Here is a 24,392-nt window from a genome sequence, read left to right on the forward strand (position 1 = left end):
GCTGCCCGCACACTGACAGTAGGGGGCGCTCGAGCTTCACCATGCAGCGCGGCCGCCCGCCCGCCCGCCCGCTCGCTCCCAACCGGTACCTCGGGGCCGCAGCGGGCCCCTCCCGCGTCCGCCCCGTTCTCGGCGTGGCGCTGCCCGGTCACCCATTGCCCCGTTCTGACACCCGTTTCGTTCCGCGCTGCTCCTTCCTGCGTGTTCCTGGCTTTATCTGTGGCCGCCTGGCAGCTCTGCCGTGCCTATAGGGACTGATCTCCCTCGTTCCCTTCTCCCTCACCGCTCCCTGTGGGGATCGCGGTTGGTCCCGGGAAACTTTCCCGCTGCCGGGAGCTGCGCCGCAGCCAAGGGGCCTGGGGAAGGGCAGAGAGAAGGCTCGTTCCTGGCTCTCTGCTGAACAAACTCCCTGTCCTACAGACTTAATAGGCTGTGTGTCATCCATTCTATTTTATATATTTCATATATTTTATATATATTTTATTATTTTCACCTTCTTTTTCCGCACAGCGGATGAGAAGAGAAATCCCTGGAGAAGTCTCTTTCCAAGGGTCTCGCTCCCAAGCGCGCAGTGTACGAGCGGAGAGAGGGAATGAATAATTAGAGCCCAGTTCCATGAAACCACTTACCGAAAAATTAGCTGCCCATTAACCGGGAAGCGGCGGGGAGCAACCATGTAAATCCTACCTATGCCCAACAGCGGAGGAGCGGCGGGGAGCGCAGGACCGTGCCCGCTGCCAGCCCCGCTCCCTGTCCCGCCGCCCTGCCCCAGCAGACAAGGACTCGGGGGTGTGGAGTGCGGAGCTCTAGTCCACACCCCGCAGCCTCCCTTCCCCAGGCAGCCGCGCTCATTCTCCTCCCTCCCTCTCCCTGCCAGCCGGTGTGTCCGCGGCGGCAGGAGGCGGAGGCAGCGGGAGGGGAGAGAGGAGGGAAGTGGAGTCGGGCTGCCGAGGCCGCCCGGGAGAGCTGCTGCTGCTGCCGCCGGTGCCGGTGCTGCCTTGGCGGCGGGAGGCCCCGCACCCCCGGCCGTCACATCTGCAGGGCAAGCAGCCCGCCGCCGCTCCCGCCTGCCCTCCAGCAGTTTCCGCTCTGGGCTTCAGTGAGGAGGTGTAGGGGACAGGGGTTTGTTTCGAGGGGATGCTGAGGAAACCGTTCCCCTCCTGTAGCACATTGCCTAGGCGTTCCTATTATGGAAGTTAAGTGAGAAACTCCGCAGCTTGAACTGATTTGGTAGAGAAAGAGAGAGAAAGGGGTAGGGGGAGGGCAAGAGGAACGCAAAATTAGCCAAACCAAACCAATGATTTTCCTGCAAAGTGCTGGGAAGTTTGTGGAGCACATTCTAGGAATCAGGTCCTTTCTCAGAGTCTCTCCTTGTCTTCCGAAGAAAGAGCTCGCTTTTGGATTGCCATGGATCCTAAAGAGAGTCTTAGACACACTTGAATAATTCCTCTGCCGGGGCTGGATTGGTGGGAATTTAGGAAGGAGCGTGTGTGTGCAAAGCAGAATCTGCCTCCGGAGCTCACTCGCTGCTCTAATCTGTATGGATCTAAAAGTGTCACATTCAAGACCTTTCCATCTGCAGCTTTTGATTTCAAGATTTCCCTTTCCACTTTAAGTAGCTGCTAGGAAACTGAAAACTTTTGGACCTACCTCTTACTGGCTTTGGATACTTTTTTTTTCTTTTTATTTTTCCTTTTTTTTTTTTTTTTTTTTTTTTTTTTTAATCTCTCTGGAATTGGTCTCACAAGCAATCGGGATTGCTTTTAATATGTCAAAATGGGTCTGCTGACGCCACTCCTGCTCTTTGGATTTGCATTTTTCCAAGTCTATGGTAAGTTCCCTTATTTTAGAGATGCTGTTTCTGTGCAGAAATCCCCTTCATCTGACTCTGATTTGGGACAGCACATGTGGACGGCATTATAAGCTTTAGCATTACAGAGCCTTAAGTTTGTTTCTGGTATAAAAATGGTATGGGGAGGTGGGGGAGAAATACATGTTTCCAATAAGTAGTCTTTCCCGCCTGCTAACTTAATGGAAAAGCAGCTTGTGAATAGAAGGATGTCAGCTTGAGGTAGCGAGGAATGAGGAAAAACTACAGTGCTAAATCTTTTTACTTCGGGGTGGTGGTGGTGGTGGGAGGAAGTGGGGAGGAGAGAGAAAAAGCAGAGCACTGCTGTAGCTGGTTTTACTTTGCCTCCTTCTGTTGTTAAACTTTTCGCCGGGAGAGCCAGCTGATAAAATAAATAGGTTAGCTCTGCCTTGGCTCCAGGTGAGGCGTGCTGGCCCATTTCCAGAGTCCCTCAAAGCCTCCTTTGGCGCTGGCGAGCGATGCAGGGCGGGCAGCACCGGGAGCTACTGAGCACCGACCACACCGCTCTCTTTTCCCTCTCCCCCGGCGGGGCTGAGCCGAGCCGGGCAGGGCAGGTGCGGTGATTCCCGCCCGTCCCGAGGGGGCTCTGCTCGGGGGTGGGTCTGAGGGGAGGGTCTTCCCGTCATCTCCCTCCTGTATCACCCTGTTCCGGGCTTCCCAGGGGAAGTGTTCTCGTGGAGTTTAAGCAGCGTTGGAAGGAAAAGGGGGAAGTTTCTTACTATTTTCTTTTTCCCGCACTCCCCACCTGCACCCTCCCCCTGCGCTCCCCGCTTTGGGTCTGATCTACAACGTTGCTTGCCGTTTTCCGCTTGAAATAATGGGTGTGGAACTATAAATTCGCATCTTGGGGAAGCGCGCTTTAATAGGGCGAGAACTTGAGCGCAAAGGTAAATTGGCTTTCAAAGTAGGGGTTGGCGCTGTGCTGCAGCGTAGACGTTAGAGGCATTACAGTAGTTCAGGCGCTCAGCTAGGAAGGGAGCATCTGTAACAGCTTACAGTTGTACACGGGTGTGTGCTGGGACCAAATGCTCGGCAGTCCTCCTAGCACTGAGTATTTGCATCTCTAAATAGTCTTTTAGGCGTTAGATGAATTCAGTGTCTGGGCCCCTGGCTGGTTTTGCCTGTCTGTTTGAGCAAACTTCGTTCCAGGAAGCTGCTTACACCATTTGCTCTATCAGTCCTGAAGCAAGGACTCTAGGTTTATTGTTTGCAGTCGCAGGCTGCTTTGGGTATTTCTCCCCCTCCTCTCATCTTCCCCACCCCTTAGCAAGAAAGGAGGCAAAATAGAGGGGAACAGGGAGACATTCAAGTACGGTTTTACATTGGTTGCATAATATGTGATGCAGTTTAATGTTCAGTTTGGTCTACTGACAAGAAAATTTCTGTGTAATATATGCACATGCTAAACAGTAGGAAGTTTAACTGTGAAAGGATTTAATGGAACATTTGTGTCTATCATCAAAACTATGGTCATAGTTTTGCAGGAATTTTGTTTTCTGGCATTTTATTTTTCGCACTGTATCATATCTTGATCCTTAACCTGAAGACTACTGGGATCGGAGATATCTTTGTATACAAACTGAAAACATCAGGCCGTAGCAATGTAATTATTAGTAAGTGTTTAAAATTGTATGTAGCTAGAAGGAATACAATTAAAGTGCTCAGTGGAAGTGACAGAGTGAATCAGAGGAGCTTGGTGTTACAGAATGTAATTAATGTACCAGGCTGTTTGGAGATATATGAAACAAATGCAATTAACCGGCTTGCTGGAATGACAGGAGCAAGGCGTAATTTATTCCCGTTTTGTCATGGGGAATGCAAGTAGAACCTTTGTTCTAGTCTAGCCTTGTAGGACAAGGGTGGTGGGTGCACCTAAAGTACATAGCTAATTTAGAGCTGGACCATTAGGCAAAAAATGCCAAGAGACTGCCCAGAATACACGTGAGCCTTCCCTTTTGTGGAGATATTGCGGAGACCTTCAAGTTTGCCTACATTAACAACTCTCTTTAAATAAATAAATAAATAAGAAGCCTTGTGGATAGCATGCCATGACCAAGTAGAGATAAGCTGTTATTGTCGAAATGACTAACAAGTAGCTTTGAAGAGATAGTGGCATGGAAGCTTGGCACACAATAGTTCTGTCTCTTTAGAAGCATAGTAATTGCGATTACACCTTAGGGTGACATATTGCACCAGTTGCTCTGAAAACATGTGTATCAACGTTAGAGCTACTTGTAATGCTTTAATGTAAGAAAAAAGACAACCCCAATAGACCACTTGTTTAACAAGTCCTTGTTTTGATTTCTGTGTTTGAAAGTTGCCTCTTGGTGCATTTCTGGTTTTGAGGTTTTGTTGCTGTTTGGTCTGTTTAGGTTCTTTTTGTTGTTGTTCTCTTGGCATAGGGTCCAGACAGAGAAAGGCACTGTAGCGTTTGAGGCACGTTAGCTATAGAATCATAGAATAGTTAGGATTGGAAAGGATGTTAAGATCGTCTGGTTCCACCCCCCTGCCATGGGCGGGGACACCTCACACTAGACCATGTCACCCAAGGCTTTGTCCAGCGTGGCCTTGAACACTGCCAGGGATGGCGCATTTACCACTTCTTTGGGCAACCTCCTTTTCCCTTTGACCTTAGTTGTGTTTAGTGATTCAGAAGTGGTGTTACACAGTGCATAAAGGTGTAGATCAAAATTAGGAATTAAATTTTTTCTCTGAAGTTATCTTCTGTCCGTGGTTTGATGACATCTGGAAATTGCAAAGCTCAGTGAAAATGGCAGAAAGCATGCCATATATACATATATGTTTATTTTACTATTAGGGTGCTTATGATTTTCCTGTAGCCCTGCCCATATTCTTGCAGGCTGTTTGGGGAAGAACTGTAATTCTCCTTTTCTTTAACTATCAATCTTGGTCACTGTTCTTCTGTGTAGTTCCCCCCACCCCCAAAAAAACCCCAACAACAAACCACCCCAATAGGCAGAGTCTGTACCGTAAAATAAACCACTCGCTATTGCAGTTAAACTAGCTGATTATTCGCAGGGTGGGGGAGCAAGGGGTTATGGTGTTCAATTGGTTTTTGTTTCATTGTTGCATGGCTTTTGTTATCTTTCTTCCAATCATTAGTAACGTTTGAGAGCAAAAATGGTAACAGAAAAGTTCACAACTGCTGTGAACACAAGCGTGTGGATGTTGCCACACACAGTAGCTGTAGTAGGCCAAACTCTGCCCTGGTAGGACTCTAGTGCTTGCAGTGAAAATGACCTTTTATGTCAGTGGTAGCTTTTAGCCATTGTCCTTTGAAAACATCAAGTTGATGCTCGTGAATATATGATGGTGTTAAAGATACATGAGAATAATTTGTAAAAGCAGCATTTTATCTCTGTATTAGTATATTTCCAAAGCACGCACTTTCTTAACAGAAAGTGTGCATCTGAAATGGTGGGGTGGCTCAAACCTTTTCTGTTTTTTTAAATTTATCTTATTTCTTTACATGACATTATCTGTGGCCTTGTGCAGGTCTCTATTGCCTGTTAGAGAACATGGCTTACATATAAAGCTAGAGTATATTCTTCCAGTGAGTATTTGAGCTGACAAGGTCTTGATCTCTTGTGTAAGTTTTGCTGTTGATGGATAACCTTTGCTTCTGTGGAATGTGTGCATCTTAATGCATGAAGAGTGCAATTCTGAAGTGTGGAGTTTGTGGTTTGGTTTCCTTTGGCTTGTTCTTTCATAAGACCCAGTTCTGCAGAGTGTTTAAGTGTGCTTCCGTCTCTTATCCAGAATCTCACTGAAGTTAATAAAACATGTGTTCCAAGTTAATCATATGCTTTAAAACTTTGCTGAGTAGGGATGAATTTATGCCCATGATGAAATGTTTCGCTGAATTAGTCTTAATGTTTTGCTTTCTTGACTTCCTGTCTGGGAAGTTGTTATTGCAACAGCATATATTTATGTGCAAAAGATAGGCAATGAGGACATCCTGTCATTTCACTTCCAGAGATGAATATGCTTGAAAAGTCATGTGATAATCCAGATAATTCTTGGGCCTTTGCTAATTTGCTATGCTGAGAAAGGTCTGATACCCTTTCAGAAGAGTTGCTATAGGGTTCTTTAAACTTTTCCGTGAGTTCCACTTCCTACAACTTACGAACTTTCTGGAATGATGAGGTTGATGTTGCTCAAGGAAAATAAGTTTCTAGCAGTGCAGGCTAAACTTATGTAACCTTAAAAGCAGAGAAAAGGATTTAAGTACATTTTAAAGGATGCAGAAAAAAGCATCAAGGAGATGTGCCATCAAAATCTGGCTATTCTGTCCACTGAGCTCTGTTTCCAAACATTGCTTTCCCATAGCAATGCTGTGTAGACTTAGCACTAAATTCAAGACACGCTCTGGAAATTACTAAAGAGTTTGCAATGGCTTTTTAGCCACTTGCTACCCTTGAATTGCTATTCAGATATCGATCTCAGCTAAATAGATTGCTAACAGGTTCTGTACATTCTGTTTCAGCTACCTAAAGAGGAGCACTGCTGTCAGGTTTTATCTGTTCTCTCAGCTGGCATGGCAGAGGTTGCTCTTCCTGCGGCTGCCATCTGGCTCACCACCTCTCATCCCAACCTTGTGGAGGGTACTTAGTAATCATATTGATGCTATTTCTTGCCAAAAGGCTAGGTTACTGGTGCTCTTCTCTGTATTTCTATAGAAATCTCTTTATTTTGCATGCAGAAGGAAGCAAGTGTTCGCTCTTGCCAAATAAAGTGTGCTGTTGCTTTGGTTCTGACTGAACAGACATTTCTTACATGGAACTGCTGAATTTTTACAGAACATTTGTTGCTACCCAGGCTTCTTGCACTTGCATCTTTATGCCTTGTATATTCCAAAATATGTATATACCTCTATACATGCCTTGTCTATTCCAAAAAGTTCCTTTACATTTTGGTACATAAAGGGGTACAGAATCTGATTTTAAATCACTACCTCAGAGAGAATGTTGAGGATACCTTTTATGCAGGACTAGTTACGTAGACTGTTAGTTATGAGATCTTTCAATACAAAATAATTGCACAGAAATAAGATTTGTAGATGTAGATTTTAGTCTCACCATCTTTACTCTCACACCTGACTTCTGCTATGTAATGCAAACTGTGGACTCTCTGCCCTGGAAGTTATGTGTCCAGAACTAGCATTGAGTTGTCAGTGTTATCCTCACCTCAGACCCTTTCCTTAACAAAATAACTGTTCATCACCGATGGTTAATACTTTTTGTTGTTACAGTGGATAATTAAGCAAGGCTCTGTTAATTTAGGACCTGATTCTGCACCACTGAAATCTGTAACAATTTTTCTATCAAGTCTTGTGTACAAAAGACCTCGAGAGCACAATATCTTTAAAGGTGATATCATTACTTGCTGTAGGGAAACGCTTGCATCTTAGTTTATGTAATATGATCTTGTTACAAGATGAAGTTGGGGTGCTGCTACTTCCTCCCATGGAGATAGCTTGCCTCCAGTGGGGCTAAAAGTGCATTTTGATGCCTTGATCCAGCTTAGTCCTTACTTGTTCCTATCGTGTAGTGCAGGGTACCCCTTTGTAATCAGGAGGATGCTTCTTGTGTCGGGTTATGGATATAATGATATGTGTTCTTAGTTTTTTTTCAAGCCAAAAATTTGTGAAGTAAGAAATGGCTTTTTAATTCCATCTCTGCCGCTTATCTTGGCTTTGCTGCCATGGAAGAGATCCAAGATGTGCTCTTTATTTTGTTAAAGTAATAACTTTCATCAATAAATACACGAACAATAGACAAACTAACCACTAATACCCGTGGAATAACCCACTGATATCTCTATTGAGCTACTGAGCTCTAGTGGCCAAGCCTAATTAAGATTTGTCTCCATGTTATGGACAAATGCGATGTGAAGATACTAATTTAAACAATGTTCTGGCAGAAGTAGCTTGTGCATATGCTTGAACTTGCAGTCTTTATCACTCTCCCACAGCTGCTTTGTTGTTTTTTTTTTTTTGGCTAAGCAAATTGTTTGTAAAGTCACTAAATAATTATTATCTGCAGATCTCCGAGGTAACACATCTGTTTAACTGGAGTTTGAGCTATCTTTCTGGTTATGTTCTAGATAGATTTGCAAACATCCTTCCCTGTGCTTAATTTCTCTTGAGCTCAGTTGCACTGCAAAACTGTGTTAGCAAAAACCACACAACTTCATTTTAATTAATGATAAAGACACTCGTTTGTCTCTATTTCTAGCGGGAAACAATGTATCTCTAGCTTGCTGGGAACTAAAGACCACTGATCTTCTAGTGATTCCAGTGTATATTTTTGAACCCACTGAGATGATGTGCATCCAGGTTCTGTTGCAGACTTATTATGCTGTTATTTGTCCTGCTTGTGGAGATAGTTATTCAGCTTTACGTACATATGTGAATGATGACTGTAAGATCACAAAGCATATTTAAATTCATTCTTCTTCATTTTCACGTGCTAATTGCATAAGACAGCAACCTCAATGATGTGTGCTATCTGCTTGCAGATTTACCCTTCTTGTGAGTCTTCACTGTACTCCTTCAGTTCCAGTAGAATTCTTTAGTCTGACTTCAGTGAAAGACAGTGGCCAGCCATTGTACTATTTTATGTGTTGTTAGAATTTACTTCTATTTTTTCACTCGTTCTCAGATTAATTGGGAGAACAGTTTATTTGGTCTGATATATGGAAATGAACTGCTAGAATGAGTGGGGATGCCAGGAGTTGAAGTGGGACCTTACTCATTAGAGTTTACCTAGATGATTATCCCACAATGTCTGTTGTGGCATATGGTCTTTTAGTTTCTATTTCCGCATTGCCTCTATAGCTTTAGTGTAGTGTGCCAAGGCGAGAAGAGTGTCTCTGTAATATGCTGGTTACAAATGCAGATTGGACAAATATATAAAGAGTAAATGGCCAGCAGCAAGTTGTAAAGCACAGTAAATTGTAGTTCACTTCTATTAATCACTTGCCATTGATTGCAAGAGAAACTGAGTGGAAAAATTTAACCTTTTAAAACCAAAATGTCAGGTAACTAACATCAGTCAGCTTGTTTCTCATTCATCGTGAATGAAAGGACTGCTCATGCCAGGGTACCACAGCACTTTTTTTATTGCTGTGAAAACGCCAAAAGAAGAGAAACAGTTATAAGAAGTATTTTAATTCTGCAGGAGCCCTATAATCAGGGGTTTGCAAGCTCTCATTCTGTCCAGTTTTCAAAGTTCACAAGTCCTGTAGCCCAAATGACTTCATCCTGGCAAAAAGAGTGGTCAATTTTAACAGTCTATGGTGTATACTTAAGAGAATTCCATAACTAAAGGGTGGACAGCACTTTCTTTCATATCAGTATTATGAAAAATTCAAATGGCGTTAACAATGCTGTTGGACAAGGAGCTAGCTGGAAAAGGTGTGATTTCTTCACTTGGATTTCTTTTCCCCAGTCAACTTGATCCTCTCTTTGAAACTGTCACCACATAGTGAAGGCTGCAGAAAAAGGATCTGTAGGTGCATCCTCCTTCTTACTTTACAAAGATGATACCTTGCACTCAATGCATCGTCTCCTTCAAGACCTGGAGATGCTTAGTGGTCCTGCATGTACAGGAGCACTGTACTGCTGTGACAGTTTTCTTGAGAAAGAAATTACACTGTAAGCCGGGAGAACGATAGGATAGTAGCCTGATTAAAGGACTACCCCATTTTGAAGCAGAGAATGAGGGGAGAGAGAGAGACTAGCAGAAGAGCTTGGCTACAGAGTGGCTGAGTTAAGCAGCATAGGGAATGAAAAGGGGAGAAAAACACTACTGTCATGCTCAACGTGGTGGAGCTGATGCCTAATAACTTCACGGTTGTTTTGTAGACAGTATAGTTAGGCTTTTATAATTGCTGTGTCATTTGTACATCACTTATCCATGAAGTGAATAAACCTTTCTCTTAAGTTGTTTGAGTCCCAAGTTGTTTGGAGCGGCTTTAAGAAAATGCTGAATTGTAATTTGATGCAGTAAACTAAGGTCTTTGCCTTTAACGTGGTGCACTGCAGAAGTGCTGTGATAGATTGGCTGGGAGTTTTGGATGTATGTTTTTATGATATGTAAGAGAAATTGAGTGGGCTGACTAAAATAGTTGGTTTATGTCAAGGCATCAAATATAAAACAAAGGACTTTCTGTGGAGAAATTAACTATCAGAAATACTGCAGGCTGTATTTTAATCTTGATCTATTACACCTAATAATAAACTGGATTTTAAAATACAATGTTTTGATTTTAAGCTAGTCAGTACGATGGGTCTGTTCAGATGTATGCCTGAATTATAAACTTACGTGAAATCCTATGATAAAATTGACTTCTAGTCCTGTTGTCTTTAAACCTCTAAAGAAAAAATCTAGATGTACACACACAGACAACCATTCTTAAAGTTTGTATCTATGTAGAGATATATCTAATACATCCTTACAGTGAAAGAAAATAACTTTAGAAACTGTAAACAATAGAAATTATCCCTGAAGGCAAAATTGTAAAGAGTAGTAGGAACTGTTAGAACACTGAATTAAAAGAATTTGAAATGTGTGACAAGTAGACAAACTGATGTTTAATTATATATGAATCAGTGTAGAACAGAGCTGTTTATTATTATTTATTGAATCCTTTTTGACAACTGCACAATTTGGGATGAAATGCAAAAGAACATATGTCTGGCTTTGTATGACCCCAAATTTCTCTGTTCTCCCTTTCACTAGACAGCATGCCTGTTTTCCCCAAAGTCATTTTTGGTTGCTAGGAGAAGTGCAGTGGTCTACCCTGCTCTTATCCAGCAGTAAAACCATAGAGTGCATTGAGGTAAAGAGAGGGGCAAAGCACAGTATAGTCCATGAATCACAAGTTGTCTCTAATATGTCCACTTTGTTCCCACTTTTTCTTTGAAAACTTTTGTTTTTACTAATGGTATTTCTTTTCAGCTGATCTCCCAAAGCCATTCAGCGGGTGAAAGAAATTGTGCTGTTAAGAGTCCACTCAGAGGAACAAAAAAAAGGAGGGGGAGACTATGAGGCTTATTCATGGGGCCACAGTGGTAGCAATGGCAACTCAATGAATAGCTTCAGTCAGCTGCTGTTAAAACTGGATGATCGATACCTTCTGGTTTTTGCTAGGACTACAAAGTACATGGAAGGTCTCCATAGTGGTCCTGCCAGTTTTAATGCAAGATACTGAAGGCGTTTACAAACCATCTTCAAACTTCAGTATTGGCAGTATTCTTGAAGCATGTCTGCAGAATTCAGATACATTTGCTAAATTAGAATCATTAATAATTGTGATACTCTTGCTCTAGTTTGTGAAACCCTTTATTCATTCACTCTCTAAATCATGCTTTTTGAAGCTGTGTACTGTGGTGGTGAAGATTCACTTCACTACTACATCCTATAATGATCCAGAAGTGTGCTTAGCCAAATGCAATTGGCTACTTTTAAACCTTTGTGGTTAAAAATGGGTTTATCTAGCTAGCTATTACAAAAGATATAAGTGATTAAGCAGTATTGTCTGTATTGATAGACTATTGAAATCATGAGAGTTATTGAAATCTTGGAAGATTTCACTTGAAATTGATTGCTGGATGGGTGTATAAACAATACGTTCTTTCCTTAAGTGCTTAATGAAAGCTAGCCTTAAGAGCAGCTTTAAAACAATGATTATATCTCTCAAGAAAGATTGCTGCAGAGGTCATACGTGTGAGTCTTATGAATGAGGAAACAGAACATGTGACTGCAGAGAACTGTGATTTTGTGCTGTAGTAACGGCTGACTCCCTGTGAACAGAGCAGGCCTCTGTATCATTCCTTCCCAGGAGTAAGTGGTGAAAGGCTAAGGGTTTCATTACCAATTTAAAAGATCTTGTTGACTCAATTTAGCAGCATGCAGATGATGGAGAAATTTAGTGATGATGTACTTGGAAATATAGTGTGGCAACTTGTACTTATTTGTTATTCCCATTTGAACAAAATAGGTTTCACCCATATTTCTGAGGGTGTTGGGTGACCTGGCAGCACTGGATTCAGTCCCAGGGTAATTTAATGGAATTGATGTCTGTTTCAGTCAGGGCTGAATTTGCCCCTGGGGAAAGATGAAGATGGAAGAATTGTAAGTTAAATTACAGGGAACTGTCTCTACCTTACAGTCTGCCAACGGGTAGGACTGTGTGTGTGGTTCTTTTCTGTGTGGCGTTCTTGTTGGGGCTTTTTCCTTTCTTTTTCTTCCTGATCCATACAGACTTTAGGAGTAATTTAAATCCCATCTACAGGACAACGGAGTTCTCTTTTACTTCCAAGAAAGTTGCAAGTGTTGAGACCAAGAATTTTCCCCTCATAAATTACAGCAGATGTTGCCTCAGTCATTCTTCAGTTCTAGCCCAAAAATGCTGTTGTCCTTCCTCTTGCTGAGGCCTCATTCCTGCTGAAAACTGCATGGCAAAACAGGCGTTTTTTTTCACTGCATGTGAATACTGGTTGGCAAAATCAGATTAAGTGTTAATATGTTAATATAAAGGATGTGCCTAGTACTACTCAGGAACGCCATGCCAGAAGGAAGAATGAGATCTGGTCTGTAAGAACACAGCTGATGGTGGGAGAGGTGCTGTTGTTAATGGTGACCTGAACGGATATTTCCGCTGCATCTCTTTGCCTGCCATTTAAAGCAAGGCAACTTTTGAGGTCCAGAAGGATGAGAATAGTAGTATCGTGGACCATGAATTGTCATTTAGGAACAGTTTTCCTTCCTGTTACTTAGTAGTTCTCCCAGACTGCATAATGAAAGAGAAAAGAGAGTGATTCAGCACTGCTGGATTTGGGACAGGGACTAGAGGGGAGCAGACACTGACACAGTGAAACATGAAGTTATGCCAGTCCTTCATCATCTTTTCCTTCTTCCCTCAGCTGTGTGTTTCTGGGAGTCTAAATATTCTGGGAAAGGAGTCAGGAAAGAAGTGGCAGTCTGAAAAAAAGTCTGAAATTGGAGGAAGCCTATTGTTTTGTGGTGACATTTCTGTTCTTGCATTTCCCTCTTCATTCAACTTAACTTGCCAAATGAAACATCATTTCTTCAGAGAACTCATCTGTCCCTCAGAGCTCAATTCATGGGTAGAATAAATAAACTTTTTTTCAGATTGAGTAGTATGTATTTAAGTAAAGACCAGCTATAGCCACAGTATTGAAGTGGAAAAGTAAGGAATGAAGACAGGTTTGCATACACTTTTCTTGTCATATGATATGTTTGTTCTTCCTTCCTTCCTGTTAAATTTATTTCCAAGATTTTTGCTATAATGTAATATAACATGTAGCTTGCTTGGCCCGTTTCAAATATGAAATCTCCTTACTGTTGATGCTTTGTGTTTGTAACTCTAGAATGTTTTACTCTGAATCGGCCAGAAAAAGTGAAACTCAATTACCTTGATACATAGAAGTCTCTGTAGTTGAAATTTCTACATTTACTCTAGGCCATGGAGAAAAATATGCTCTTGTGTTTACAGATTTTCATTCCCTGTGCTGCTAGTCTGGTATTTCTGTCCATGTTCCATGTTTCATTCATGTAGCTTGCCTCCTTATATTTCACAGTTGAAGACTTTCTTCTATCTTGTTTTCTTGTCAGTTGATTTAGTTTCTTTTCCAGCTTTTTTTCTGTTCCTCATTATTCTCTGCTTTTTTATGTTGCTCTTTTATAACCATGTTGCTTAAGTATGGAGAATGAAAGGACTGAAATAACAGGAAAAGTTGGGGGGAAGGCAGTGTTGGTGATGGAGGAACAATTATAAGGGAATTTGTTCTTGGCAGGATTATTTGGTGAATTTTGTGCCCATGTATAATGTTCTGTGGGAACAGAATTTTCTGCTAGCCCTAAAAAGTGCTTTGAGTAAATAATAATAAAAAAGAAACAAAACCCAAACCAAAACATTTGCAAGTGTAAGCCAGATTTTGTCTGAAGTTGGAAAGAGGTATGTACCTTCCTGAACATTTAATCGTGTCTCAGGTCTACCTTTTAGTTTTGAAGCATACAAGTCTCCACTTTCCACTGGAGAATCCTCTGCTTCAGTCCAGAGACAATTACAGGAAGCTATGTTTGTAAGTGATTTGTTAGTTTTCCCCTTCTTACAAATAGTTGAACGTTATCCATGTATAAGTTATCCATACATAGCTGGGCAAAGAACTTTAAATATCTAAGCTGCATTTTAGTGTTCTGCAGTCATAAGCAGACAATTAACATTAAAAGACAAAAGATACTAAGTTTCTCTTATATGTGTATAATCTATATATATGTATATAATATTATACATACTACAATATATAGTATACAATACATCTTGTAAGAGACCTCTCAACTTACTAGGTAAGCTGGATGAAACACTTTCTGGGTAGAAGTTTAAGGTGGTTTTTGTTTTGGCTTGATTTTTTTTCTGTAACTCACAGTTGATCTTAGTTGTATTGAAGAACAAATGTTATTTTTTTGTAGTGGGCATGACTTGTATATCAAATCCTGACACAGCAGAAGATGGTGGGAATTTTGGCATCAGCGTCAGTGAGGCCTCAGTTTTGGTTTTGGAGTGTTTGGCAATATGGGAGGCTAATGCAGAGAAGAAAGATTTTGTTTTGGTTTTATGATTACACAAAACTTAAGAAATTGACTTACAACTAAACATAAAGCTGTAATCAGGAGGTCGACAGACGCAAGTACAAGCTTCTCTTGTGCTCTGTTAGACAACTCGTGGGAAGCCAAGGTAATGATGCACAACACATCCAGTAGTCTGCTGCTTAAGGAAGAAGTCTAACACCATGAAAACTGCATTGTTTCATCTTTAAGTGAAGACTTGCTGTTGACTTACGAAGAGCACCTTCAGCTGTATCTGCCCTAAGGACTTCAACTTTCACAACTAGGAAAGTCACAAATCTTTTAAAACCAATTTTTATTAGGAATTTGCAAAGTAGAAAGGCAGATTATTTAGCAACAGATTTCTTGCATATCCCATAGCATTTGTGACCAAGTATCTCATTAGTCTGCTTGGTATTTCCAGAGCAGTGGCAAGGATGAAATAAATTCTGGCAGTCTTTGGATGAAGAATGATACAGGAGTTAACAGTCGTTTGAAGGGGATGGAGAATAGCTGCATACAAGACTTGGTGTCCTCTGGTATCTGCAGTGGTACTTTTGACATCGTTTGAGATAGTCTCAGCATGTATTTTAAGGGCCCAAATCTATTATTTTAATATATATATACTACATTTACAGTCTAGGCCAGGCTTTGTTAAATGCTACATCACATTAATCATAGAATCATAGAATGGTTCGGGTGGGAAAGGACCTTAAGATCATCTAGTTCCAATCCCCCTGCCATGGGCAGGGACACCTCACACTAGACCATGTCACACAAGGCTCTGTCCAGCCTGACCTTGAGCACTGCCAGGAGCGGAGCATTTACCAATTCTTTGGGCAACCTTTTCCAGTGCCTCACCACCCTTACAATAAAGAACTCCTGCCTTATATCCAATCTAAACTTCCCCTGTTTAAATTTGAACCTGTTACCCCTTGTCCTGTCACTACAGTCCCTGATGAAGGGTCCCTCCCCAGCATCCTTGTAGGCCCCCTTCAGATACTGGAAGGCTGCTATGAGGTCTCCACGCAGCCTTCTCTTCTCCAGGATGAACAGCCCCAACTTTCTCAGCCTATCTTCATACGGGAGGTGCTCCAGTCCCCTGATCATCCTCGTGGCCCTCCTCTGGACTTGTTCCAACAGTTCCATGTCCTTTTTATATTGAGGACACCAGAACTGCACACAATACTCTAAGTGAGGTCTCACGAGAGCAGAGTTAGAGGGGCAGGATCACCTTCTTCGACCTGCTGGTCACACTCCTCTTGATGCAGCCCAGGATACAGTTGGTTTCTGGGCTGTGAGCACACACTGAATCTGGGTCATGTTAAGTTTCTCATAGAACAGCACCCCTAAGTCCTCCTCTGCAGGGCTGCTCTGAATCTTTTCTGTGCCCAACCTGTAGCTGTGCCTGGGATTGCTCTGACCCAGGTGTAGGACCTTGCACTTAGCATTGTTTCACTCTATGGGGAACAGAGGGCTCCATATGTCAGCCTGATCCAACTCACAGAGAAGTCTGCTGCCTCCCTGGGGCCAAGGTAAGGGACTTCTCCAGAAAATTCACTGATCTGGTACAGTCCTGTGACTACTATCCTTTATTAATGTTCCAGGTGAGCAATGAGGAAATCTCCTCAAGAAGTCTGAGGTAACTCAAGAAGGACTTCAGGGCCTTGGGGCAACTGGGAGCCCAAGTAGCGTTCTTATCCCTCCTGGGGTACAGTTACCCTGTGAAAAGTATAAGGATGTTGTTAGGTTATGTAGAGAGAAAGTTAGAAAGGTGGAGACACAGATGGAACTAAATGTGGCTGCTGCCATAAAAGATAATATAAAGTACTTTTTCAACTATATTAGCAATAAAAGGAGGGCCAAGGAGAACCTCCATCCTCTTACTGAATACTAAGGGAAACCTACTGACTGACGATGATGAAAAGGCTGAGGTACTTAATGCCACCTTTGCCTCCGCCTTTAATAGTCACGTCAGCCATCTCCGGGGTACTCAGTTCCCTGAGCTGGATGGCAGAGATGGGGGAGTTGATTGAAGTCCCATGATTCAGGAAGGTATGGTTAGTGACCTCCTGCTCTACTTAGACATATCTAAGTCTATGGGACTGGATGCATTACACCCAAGAGTGCTGAAGGAGCTGGCAGAGGAGCTCACCTAGCCACTCTCCATCATCTATCAGCAATCCTGGTCTAATAGGCAAGTCCCAGAGCATTGAAGGTTGGCCAATGTGGCACTTCTTTACAGAAAGGGCAGGAAGGAAGAACCTGGGAACTACAGGCCTGTCAGCTTGAGCTCAGTGCTGGGGAAGGTCATGAAGCAGAAGTTCCTGAGTGAGATCATAAAGCACATGTGGGAAAATGGAGGGATCAGGCCCTGTTGCATGAGTCCTGCTTGACCAACCTGCTTTCCTTCCACAATAAGGTGACCCACATGGTTGATGAGGGAAAGGCTGTGGACATTGTCTATTTGGACTTCAATAAAGCATTTGACACTGTCTCCCACAGTGTTTTCCTGGAGAAATTGGCTGCTCATGGCCTGGATAGGTGGATTCTTCACTGGGTTAGAAACTGGCTGGATGGCTGAGCCCAAAGAGTGGTGGTAAATGTCATCACATCTAGTTGGTGACTGGTCACTAGTGGTGTACCTCAGGGCTCGGTGTTAGGACCACTGTTGTTTAATATCTTCGTCAGTGACCTGGAAAAGGGGATCGAGTGCACCCTCAGTAAACTTGCGGATGACACCAAGTTGGCTGGGAGCATCGATCCGGCGGGGAGGGTAGGAAGGCTCTGCAGAGGGATCTGGACAGGCTGGATTGATGGGCTGTGACCAATAGTATGAGATTCAAGGCAGAGTGACAGGTCCTGCACTTTGGCCACAACAACCCCATGCAACACTACAAGCTTGAGGAAGAGCAGCTGGAAAGCTGCTTATGGGAAAGGACCTTGGAGTGCTGATTGATGGCCACTGAACATGAGCCAGCTTGTGCCCAGGCAGCCAAGAAGGCCAGTGGCATTCTGACTGGTGAAGACTGAGGCAAAGAAGTCATTTTGAACCTCAGCCTTTTCCAAATCCAGGATAGCCAGTTCTCCCATTTCCTTCTGGAGAGGGCTCACATTATTCCTAGTCTGTCTTTTGTTTGCGACATACCTATAGAAGCCCTTCCCATTATCTTTGACATCCCTGGACAGACTCAATTCTAACTGAGCCTTAGCTTTCCTGACCTGATCCCTAGCTTCCTGGACAATGTCCCTGTATTTCTCCCAGGCCGCCTGTCCTTGTTTCCACCTTCTATAAGCTTCAGTTTTCCTTCTGAGTTTTCTCAGCAGCTCCTTACCCAACCATGGAGGCCTCCTTGCCTTCTTGCCCCATTTCCTTCTTTTCGGGATGCAACACTCCTGAGCTTGGAGCAGGTGATCCTTGAATATCAGCCAGCAAATTCCATGTTATTCTTGTTAATGTAGTGTGCAGGTATTTTTGCCCTATGGGAAATCACTAAGAAAACTTCATGGGGCAGTGCCTTCTGAGCTCGTCTTCTAACTGGAGTGAAGGAATAATTTTTGATCACTTGGTATGTGTTGCTGTTGTGCCCAGGTAAACATATAAAGAGAAAATGGTAGAACATGAAAGAGATGGAGCCATGGGACTGTGTGTTACTGGGACTGTGAAAATTTTGTTGCTGCAAAAACAGCAGATGGGGAATATTTTAGCAACAACTAGAATAAAGCACAGTATTTTTCCTGGATGCCCAGAATACCCTTATGCCAATGCAGGTTATGGAGTGTTGGGGAAAAGAATTCTAAGGTAAGTTTTAGGGGGAAAAGGATTTCTGTGATTTTGAAACTTCTAAAGACGGATGCAACAGTCACAGATGCAATATATCTACTTCCTTCCCTCCCTAGCCCCAAAGTGGCTTTGGAAATTAATTTCCTAGTGCTCCAGACTTTCGTTTAACACTTTGAACAGACAGGCACCAAGTGTGATATATTAAGCTGGGGAGAGAAAATGTAGAGAAAGTTAGTTTTAATATGGACTTGGCTGCAGGCATGCTACCTAATGAATCACTAATACCACATCCTGTAGTGTTATGAGTGCTAGTGGTCTGCTGTCCAAATACAATTCTTGTCCAGCTTCCTTCACTTAGGAGTCTCACAGAGTCATAATTCTTACATCTACTTTAGAAAAAAGGTAGGTTACAAGTTGGACTAGCTGAGATGGAGCATTTGAACAAGCTTCCTTGGAAGTGAGGCTTCAGTGGAGAAATTGAAAAATGGAAAAATGCTATGCAGGATCAAAAATGTTCAGCCTGTGCACAGAAAACCTGGAGAGGAGCTAGATTCGGTAATGCTCTGTGCTGAATGTTCAGAAGGCTTTTCAGATCATAGTTTGCTTGCATATATTAAAGCTTTTTTATAACTTGGTATGAATTGGTTGCATATGCATGTGATATAAATAAAACCTAAGTGGATGTTGTAAGCCAAAAAAGTAAATCAGCCAGTGATTCTATTGCATATATTCTTGGTACAACTGTCTTAGAGAGCTATAAATAGATATTGCTTATTACTTTCGTTTGCATTTATTTTTGCTTTAAATGGCAAATAAAACTATTGTTAACAGTTATTGTTAACAGATATCATTAAAATCGCTTGGAGGATATTTACTTAGATTATTTTGAGGAAAAGAACGAATGTCCTTGTTAAAATATTTGTTAATAGTGTCTCGATGTTGGGACAATAGATAAATTGCCAGTACAAATGACTAGAGATTTTTCTTTCACATCTCCAAGAAAGAAGTTATGTAGAGGGTTTGTAAGCACTTTTCAAAGTATTTATGCTATGAGTTACCTTTTTGTGGCAAAAGCCAGAATCAAGAGGAGAAAACCAAGACAGTAGCATTTTCAGTATTAAAAGAAATAAGAAAGGAAACGGAGTAGCAGAAAAATAGACACCCATCTCACAGACATATCATTACCTTCTTTTGCTCCTTTCCAGATATGTCAAAATCAGCAAACATACTGCTATAGTTTCAGTAATACCTTCTTTAAAAGTAGGTCTTGCTGGCTTTGTTTTTCTTTTCCAGTAGTGGAGGAGCTTTTGTTTTGTAAGGATTTTTGAAGGCTTTGCTCACTGTCAGTAAGTATGGTGAAAATAGGGCAGGAGATCAGTCCACTCAAATGTTTGGTGTTCACAGGATACATACCTAATATAAGGGAAATGTCACTGGCTCTTGTTCCCCTTCCCCCTCATGGGGGATAATCAATACATATGCTTCACAATATTTCGCTTGACAGAATGAGATAGCCAACAATGATAGATCTGGCTAACTGTCTGGCAGCATGCCCGTGTCTCTGATAAACCAAATATTTGGAACTTTTAGAGAAATATTGTTAAAACATATTCCTGCCATCTGGCACTTTTTGCTCACTTTGGTGGGATGCTTTGGAGGTAAGTGAAAAGTGCTGCTTAAGAAGTTCAGTAAGACAGAATTCGGGTACAGAGACTTGGTAAGGTTCCTTTATTATATAAACAGTTACTAAAAATAGCAAGGGGGGTGAAACAGTTGCTGATTTCTTGTGCTATAGAGTTTTATCTTTGGTTGCATAAACAAAATATACCTAGGTATTTAAAACTTCTTTTAAGCAATGACTCTGTTTCTAACACAGATTTTAAAGTTTTAGATACAGTTTCATACTTACACATGCAAATAAGAACACAGGCAAAAGAAGTAAGCCTCCTCAAACAGAGAGTGGATTTAAGAATCCCTTTAAAATGTATGGTGGGCATTCCATGTTTGCAAATAATGGATCTTGGATTTTGTTAAAAAACATAGTGAATGGAATAGAGTTTCTGTATAATAAATCCTAATTGCAATTCTGAGAGCTGTTATGTTTTGGGCCACAAATAAACTAGGCACTTGAACAATGCAAAAATGAAATATCCCTATAGGCTGACAGGGAGGGGTTTACATTGATTGTAAATAAGAGGTATGGGTAGATTGCTGGATGAAGTGGTGGCCTTTCACCTCTAAGGCAACAGTTTAAAATAATCCCTAGACCCTAAAGTAATGGAGAGAAATGGTTTTAGCTTTGTCCCTAAAGTTGTCCATATTGCAAAATCTCTATACATTTATTTTTGCAAGATTGGCATATTTGGTGTTCTTTTAGGGCGAAATTCAAGGTTCAAGGCCAGGTTGGATGGGACTTTGAACAACTTGGTCTATTGGAAGGTGTCCCTGCCCCATGCCAGGGGGTTTGAACTAGGTGGTCCTTAAGGTCCCTTCCAGCCTAACCATTCTATGATTCTATTAGGTGTAGATGTGGCGCTTAGGGACATGGTTTAGTGGTAGACTTGGCAATGTTAGGTTTATGGTTGGATTTAATGATCTTAAAGGTCTTTTCTAACCTAAATGATTGTATGATTCTGTCCTTCCTCCAAGAAAAAAGCATACTGCTGTTGGCTGGAGAGTTTTTATTTGTTCTCCTGGTCTTGCTCTTATGTCAGCTGGACTGAAGCTTTGGAGCTAGCATCTTGTACTTCACTTCTTTAGCTGGCAGAAGATCTGGAGGAGTGAAGGATTAAATACACAACCAGTGCCTGAGTTTTAACCCCTAGTGTGAACTGAAGTGTTGGGAGGCAACGAAAGAAGCTTCATCTGCATTCTGACCAACATATTCTGTTTGGTGTTCCACGTGAGGGCTTAGTGCGCTAAGTGCTGCTAGCACAAGTGGAGGACATACTTTCCCCAAATCTTTAGATTTAGACAAGTAAAGGATTGCAGAAAGTATTTATGTAGGACACAAACTGGGGTAAAAATATCCAAGGAGACAGTGGGTCATATTCATTGAGTTCTCTTCTGGTACCAAGAAGAAATTTAACTTCAGAATGGAGTGCTGTCAAATTGCATATTTTTATATAAATTTCTTAGCTAATGAGGGAACAATTTCTAAAATTCAGGGAAGATTACAATATTTTTTAAATGCTGATTTGCTGATGTTTGTGTTTTAAAGCAGAAATATTCTATTCATGTATAAAAAATAATAGTTTTGAAAATAATTTGTAAAAAATCTCTAGTTTATCAGATGTCTTTTTATATGAAGAATTTGAAAAAGACTTTACATAGTAGTGCGTGGTTCATTTTTATGAAGTACACAGACAGGCATTTATAAAGGAATCAGAGAAACTGCCTCATATGTGTCCATAGCAGGATTTTACATAGCAAGTTAGCATAGATGTCTTAAATTTGAGTAATTTGGGCTACATGTTAGGGCTACATATTAGGTCAAGTGTGCACTTCTTGTTTCAGTAACAAGTGTCTGGGTAGATGGAAGGGGAGGAGAGAGGAAAGGGAAGAAAAACCTTTTCTCCAATTGTCATACTCGCCAAGAATACATGACTGCTAGCTAGATACTGTGATTCCTAGTGATGGTAGATGGATAGAATTTCGTGGTAAATTTTCTTAGATGAGGAGTTTGAATAAAATACGTATCTCATGTAGTCTTTTGCTGTATCGTGTAGAATTTATTGGCAGGAGTGGGAGATTTGAGCTGTTCTAAGCCTTAAGTAGCTAAAAGGGATTAACTTTACACAGAGGATTTACTAATGAAGACATCACACTTACACACACAGAACAGAAGTGGATTGTTGATCAAGAGATCATTTTATCTAGTTGTCTAGTTTTCCTAAATGCTTTTCTTTTTTTACTGCTAGTTAAAAATGTCTCATAATATATAAATGTAATTGGATACTATTCTCATATTTTGTTTCCATGCCTTTATAGTAGTTTCACAGTATGCTGGCAGTCAGAATAACATATTGTCTATGGACAGATAAACATGACAGTCAAACTGTGGGTTTGTAGTATTTGTTCTTCTACTTCACTTCCATATGCTTAGGGATAGATCCTACTACTTGAGCCAGTAAATAACGGTTTTTCAAAGGGGTGGTGCAGGTAATCCTAATCTTCTCTGGGAGTTGTTAAAAAAAAAAAAAAAAAAAAAAGAAAAAATAGAGACTTTTTAAATTGAATACTCCTGCTTTGCTTCTATTCTGTAAACAAGGAGTTAGCTTCATAGCTGGAGGCCAGCTGAGCATCAGCAAGGTTTAAAAAGGTACCGAAAGACCAAAGCCCAAGTAAGCAATAGAAGTTTCTCCACTGAAATGTAGGCAGACTTGGTGAGAACTGCCTTCATTATCAATCTGCACCTGGACGCTGATTTGTGTAATCATTAATTGGGAAGGGCAGGAAGAGGTGCGTATGGCTGGGTAATCTCCTTTATTAAAACGTTTTTTTCCTGACAGATTTGTGATCTTGTCAGAACACATTAGCTTCGTATTAGATTAGAGATCAAGCACGTATCAAAAAGTTAAGGAACATGCCTGTTGCCTTTGTTTCCTTCCCTTGCTTTCTTATCGTATCAACTGCAGGTTCTTTAGTGAGATAGACCACCTTGATCTATGTTTCAAATGCATCTTTGCTGCAAAGGGTTGGCAGATTTTAAGGTATTTTAGATTTACCATCCCAAGTGGAGCAGTCTAGATATTGGCTAATAAACCATAAGGTAACATTCTGTGCACTTTAAAATATACTGTTAGATACTTTTTTAAATACATGTTTATACATATGCACATCTCCATATATAATTGTAATTATTAAATGGGGTGTTGTAATATAGATGTTCTGTTTTACTTGCAGGGTAATCCAAAGATGTTATTGGTAACAAAGAATACTGTTTTAATTGGATCCAATGTAAAAGTAAACAGTCATTTAATGAGTAGTTTTCAAATAAGGAACTGTAAAGCTATTGCTCTGACAACCAGAGTATGATCTTTAAAACCATGTAAGCTACTAAGAACTAGTAAGAATGTATGTCATTCAAAAATAAGTTTATTCTAGTTTTCAAGTATACACTGGATATGCATAGTGACTTGGGTCTCACAAATTATTAATGCTATTCTTGTACAATGTATATAGAAAAGTACGTGATGCACATTTCTTTTCTAGATTATTACTATAGAATATTTCTCTTAGAGATTATTGCTTTTACTTCAAATAAATGAACATTCTCAGCCATTACTAGATATGATTAATATTTTACAATAATCATTTATCCTCTGTCTTTTGTCTCCTGGTAGATAAACAATGCATTTTGGAAAGGCAAAAATGGGGCAAGCACTTAGTGAGACATTCCCAGCTTCTAAGTGTCTGTGGCTTTATTGACTTCCTGAGATTCTGTCTTTGTGGTTAACTTATTTTGGGAATGTAGCCAGCTGGTTGGTTTTGTTTGCTGTTTGTTTTAATGGGGATTTTTTGTTTGGTTTGGTTTGGTTTTGTTTTTTTTTTTAAAGCTCAATACTTATTTGCTCTTTGCTTTTTGAGGTCTTTCTGAGTAGAAGTAACAAAATCATTCCAGCAAAACGTTTCCTGTAGGATTAGCTGATACCTAGGTCAGTTCTCTTGCCCAGTTTTATTAAAGAGTACTGACAGAGCTGAAGGACTTACCATAGATGTGTTTTCTTCTTGCTAGAGTCAAACGAAAGAATATTAAACAACAAACGTAGGCAGGGCACCAACATAAGTTGTAAAATGCAGGCAATTCCAAAGATTTTTGCACCATTGTAGTGATGTTGCCTGCAAGGTTAGTGATATAATCATTTGAGGTTGTTGCATTTGATATTGATGTTAACCTTTAGGATAGCTGATAAACTGACTTTCTTCTGGCAGGCATCATTAATAGGAGGCTCTGTGCTGTCCTGACTAATTTTCCTCACAATTAGCAGCATTGATCTTGTAGGTGCAGCAGCAGCTGAAGCTCCTTGAGGCAATGAGTAATGAAACCGGTTGAAACTCACACTGAACTGCCAGCCGATTG

General features: G+C 41.1%; 1 protein-coding gene across 1 annotated transcript in view; it reads left to right on the forward strand.

Annotated features, from left to right (window-relative positions):
• Window positions 1–1,129: 1,129 nt before the first annotated feature.
• ROBO2 (roundabout guidance receptor 2) overlaps window positions 1,130–24,392 on the forward strand; it is a gene marked incomplete at its 3' end in the record, with an annotated part of 450,916 nt that continues 427,653 nt past the window's right edge. The window contains exon 1 of the mRNA XM_080612699.1: window positions 1,130–1,831. Coding sequence (XP_080468825.1) covers window positions 1,777–1,831 — 55 coding nt within the window. The 5' untranslated portion in view covers window positions 1,130–1,776. The remainder of the gene's footprint in view (window positions 1,832–24,392) is intronic.

The sequence above is a fragment of the Psittacula echo genome (assembly GCF_963264785.1).
Source record: "Psittacula echo genome assembly, chromosome: 3".
NCBI lineage: Eukaryota > Metazoa > Chordata > Aves > Psittaciformes > Psittacidae > Psittacula > Psittacula echo.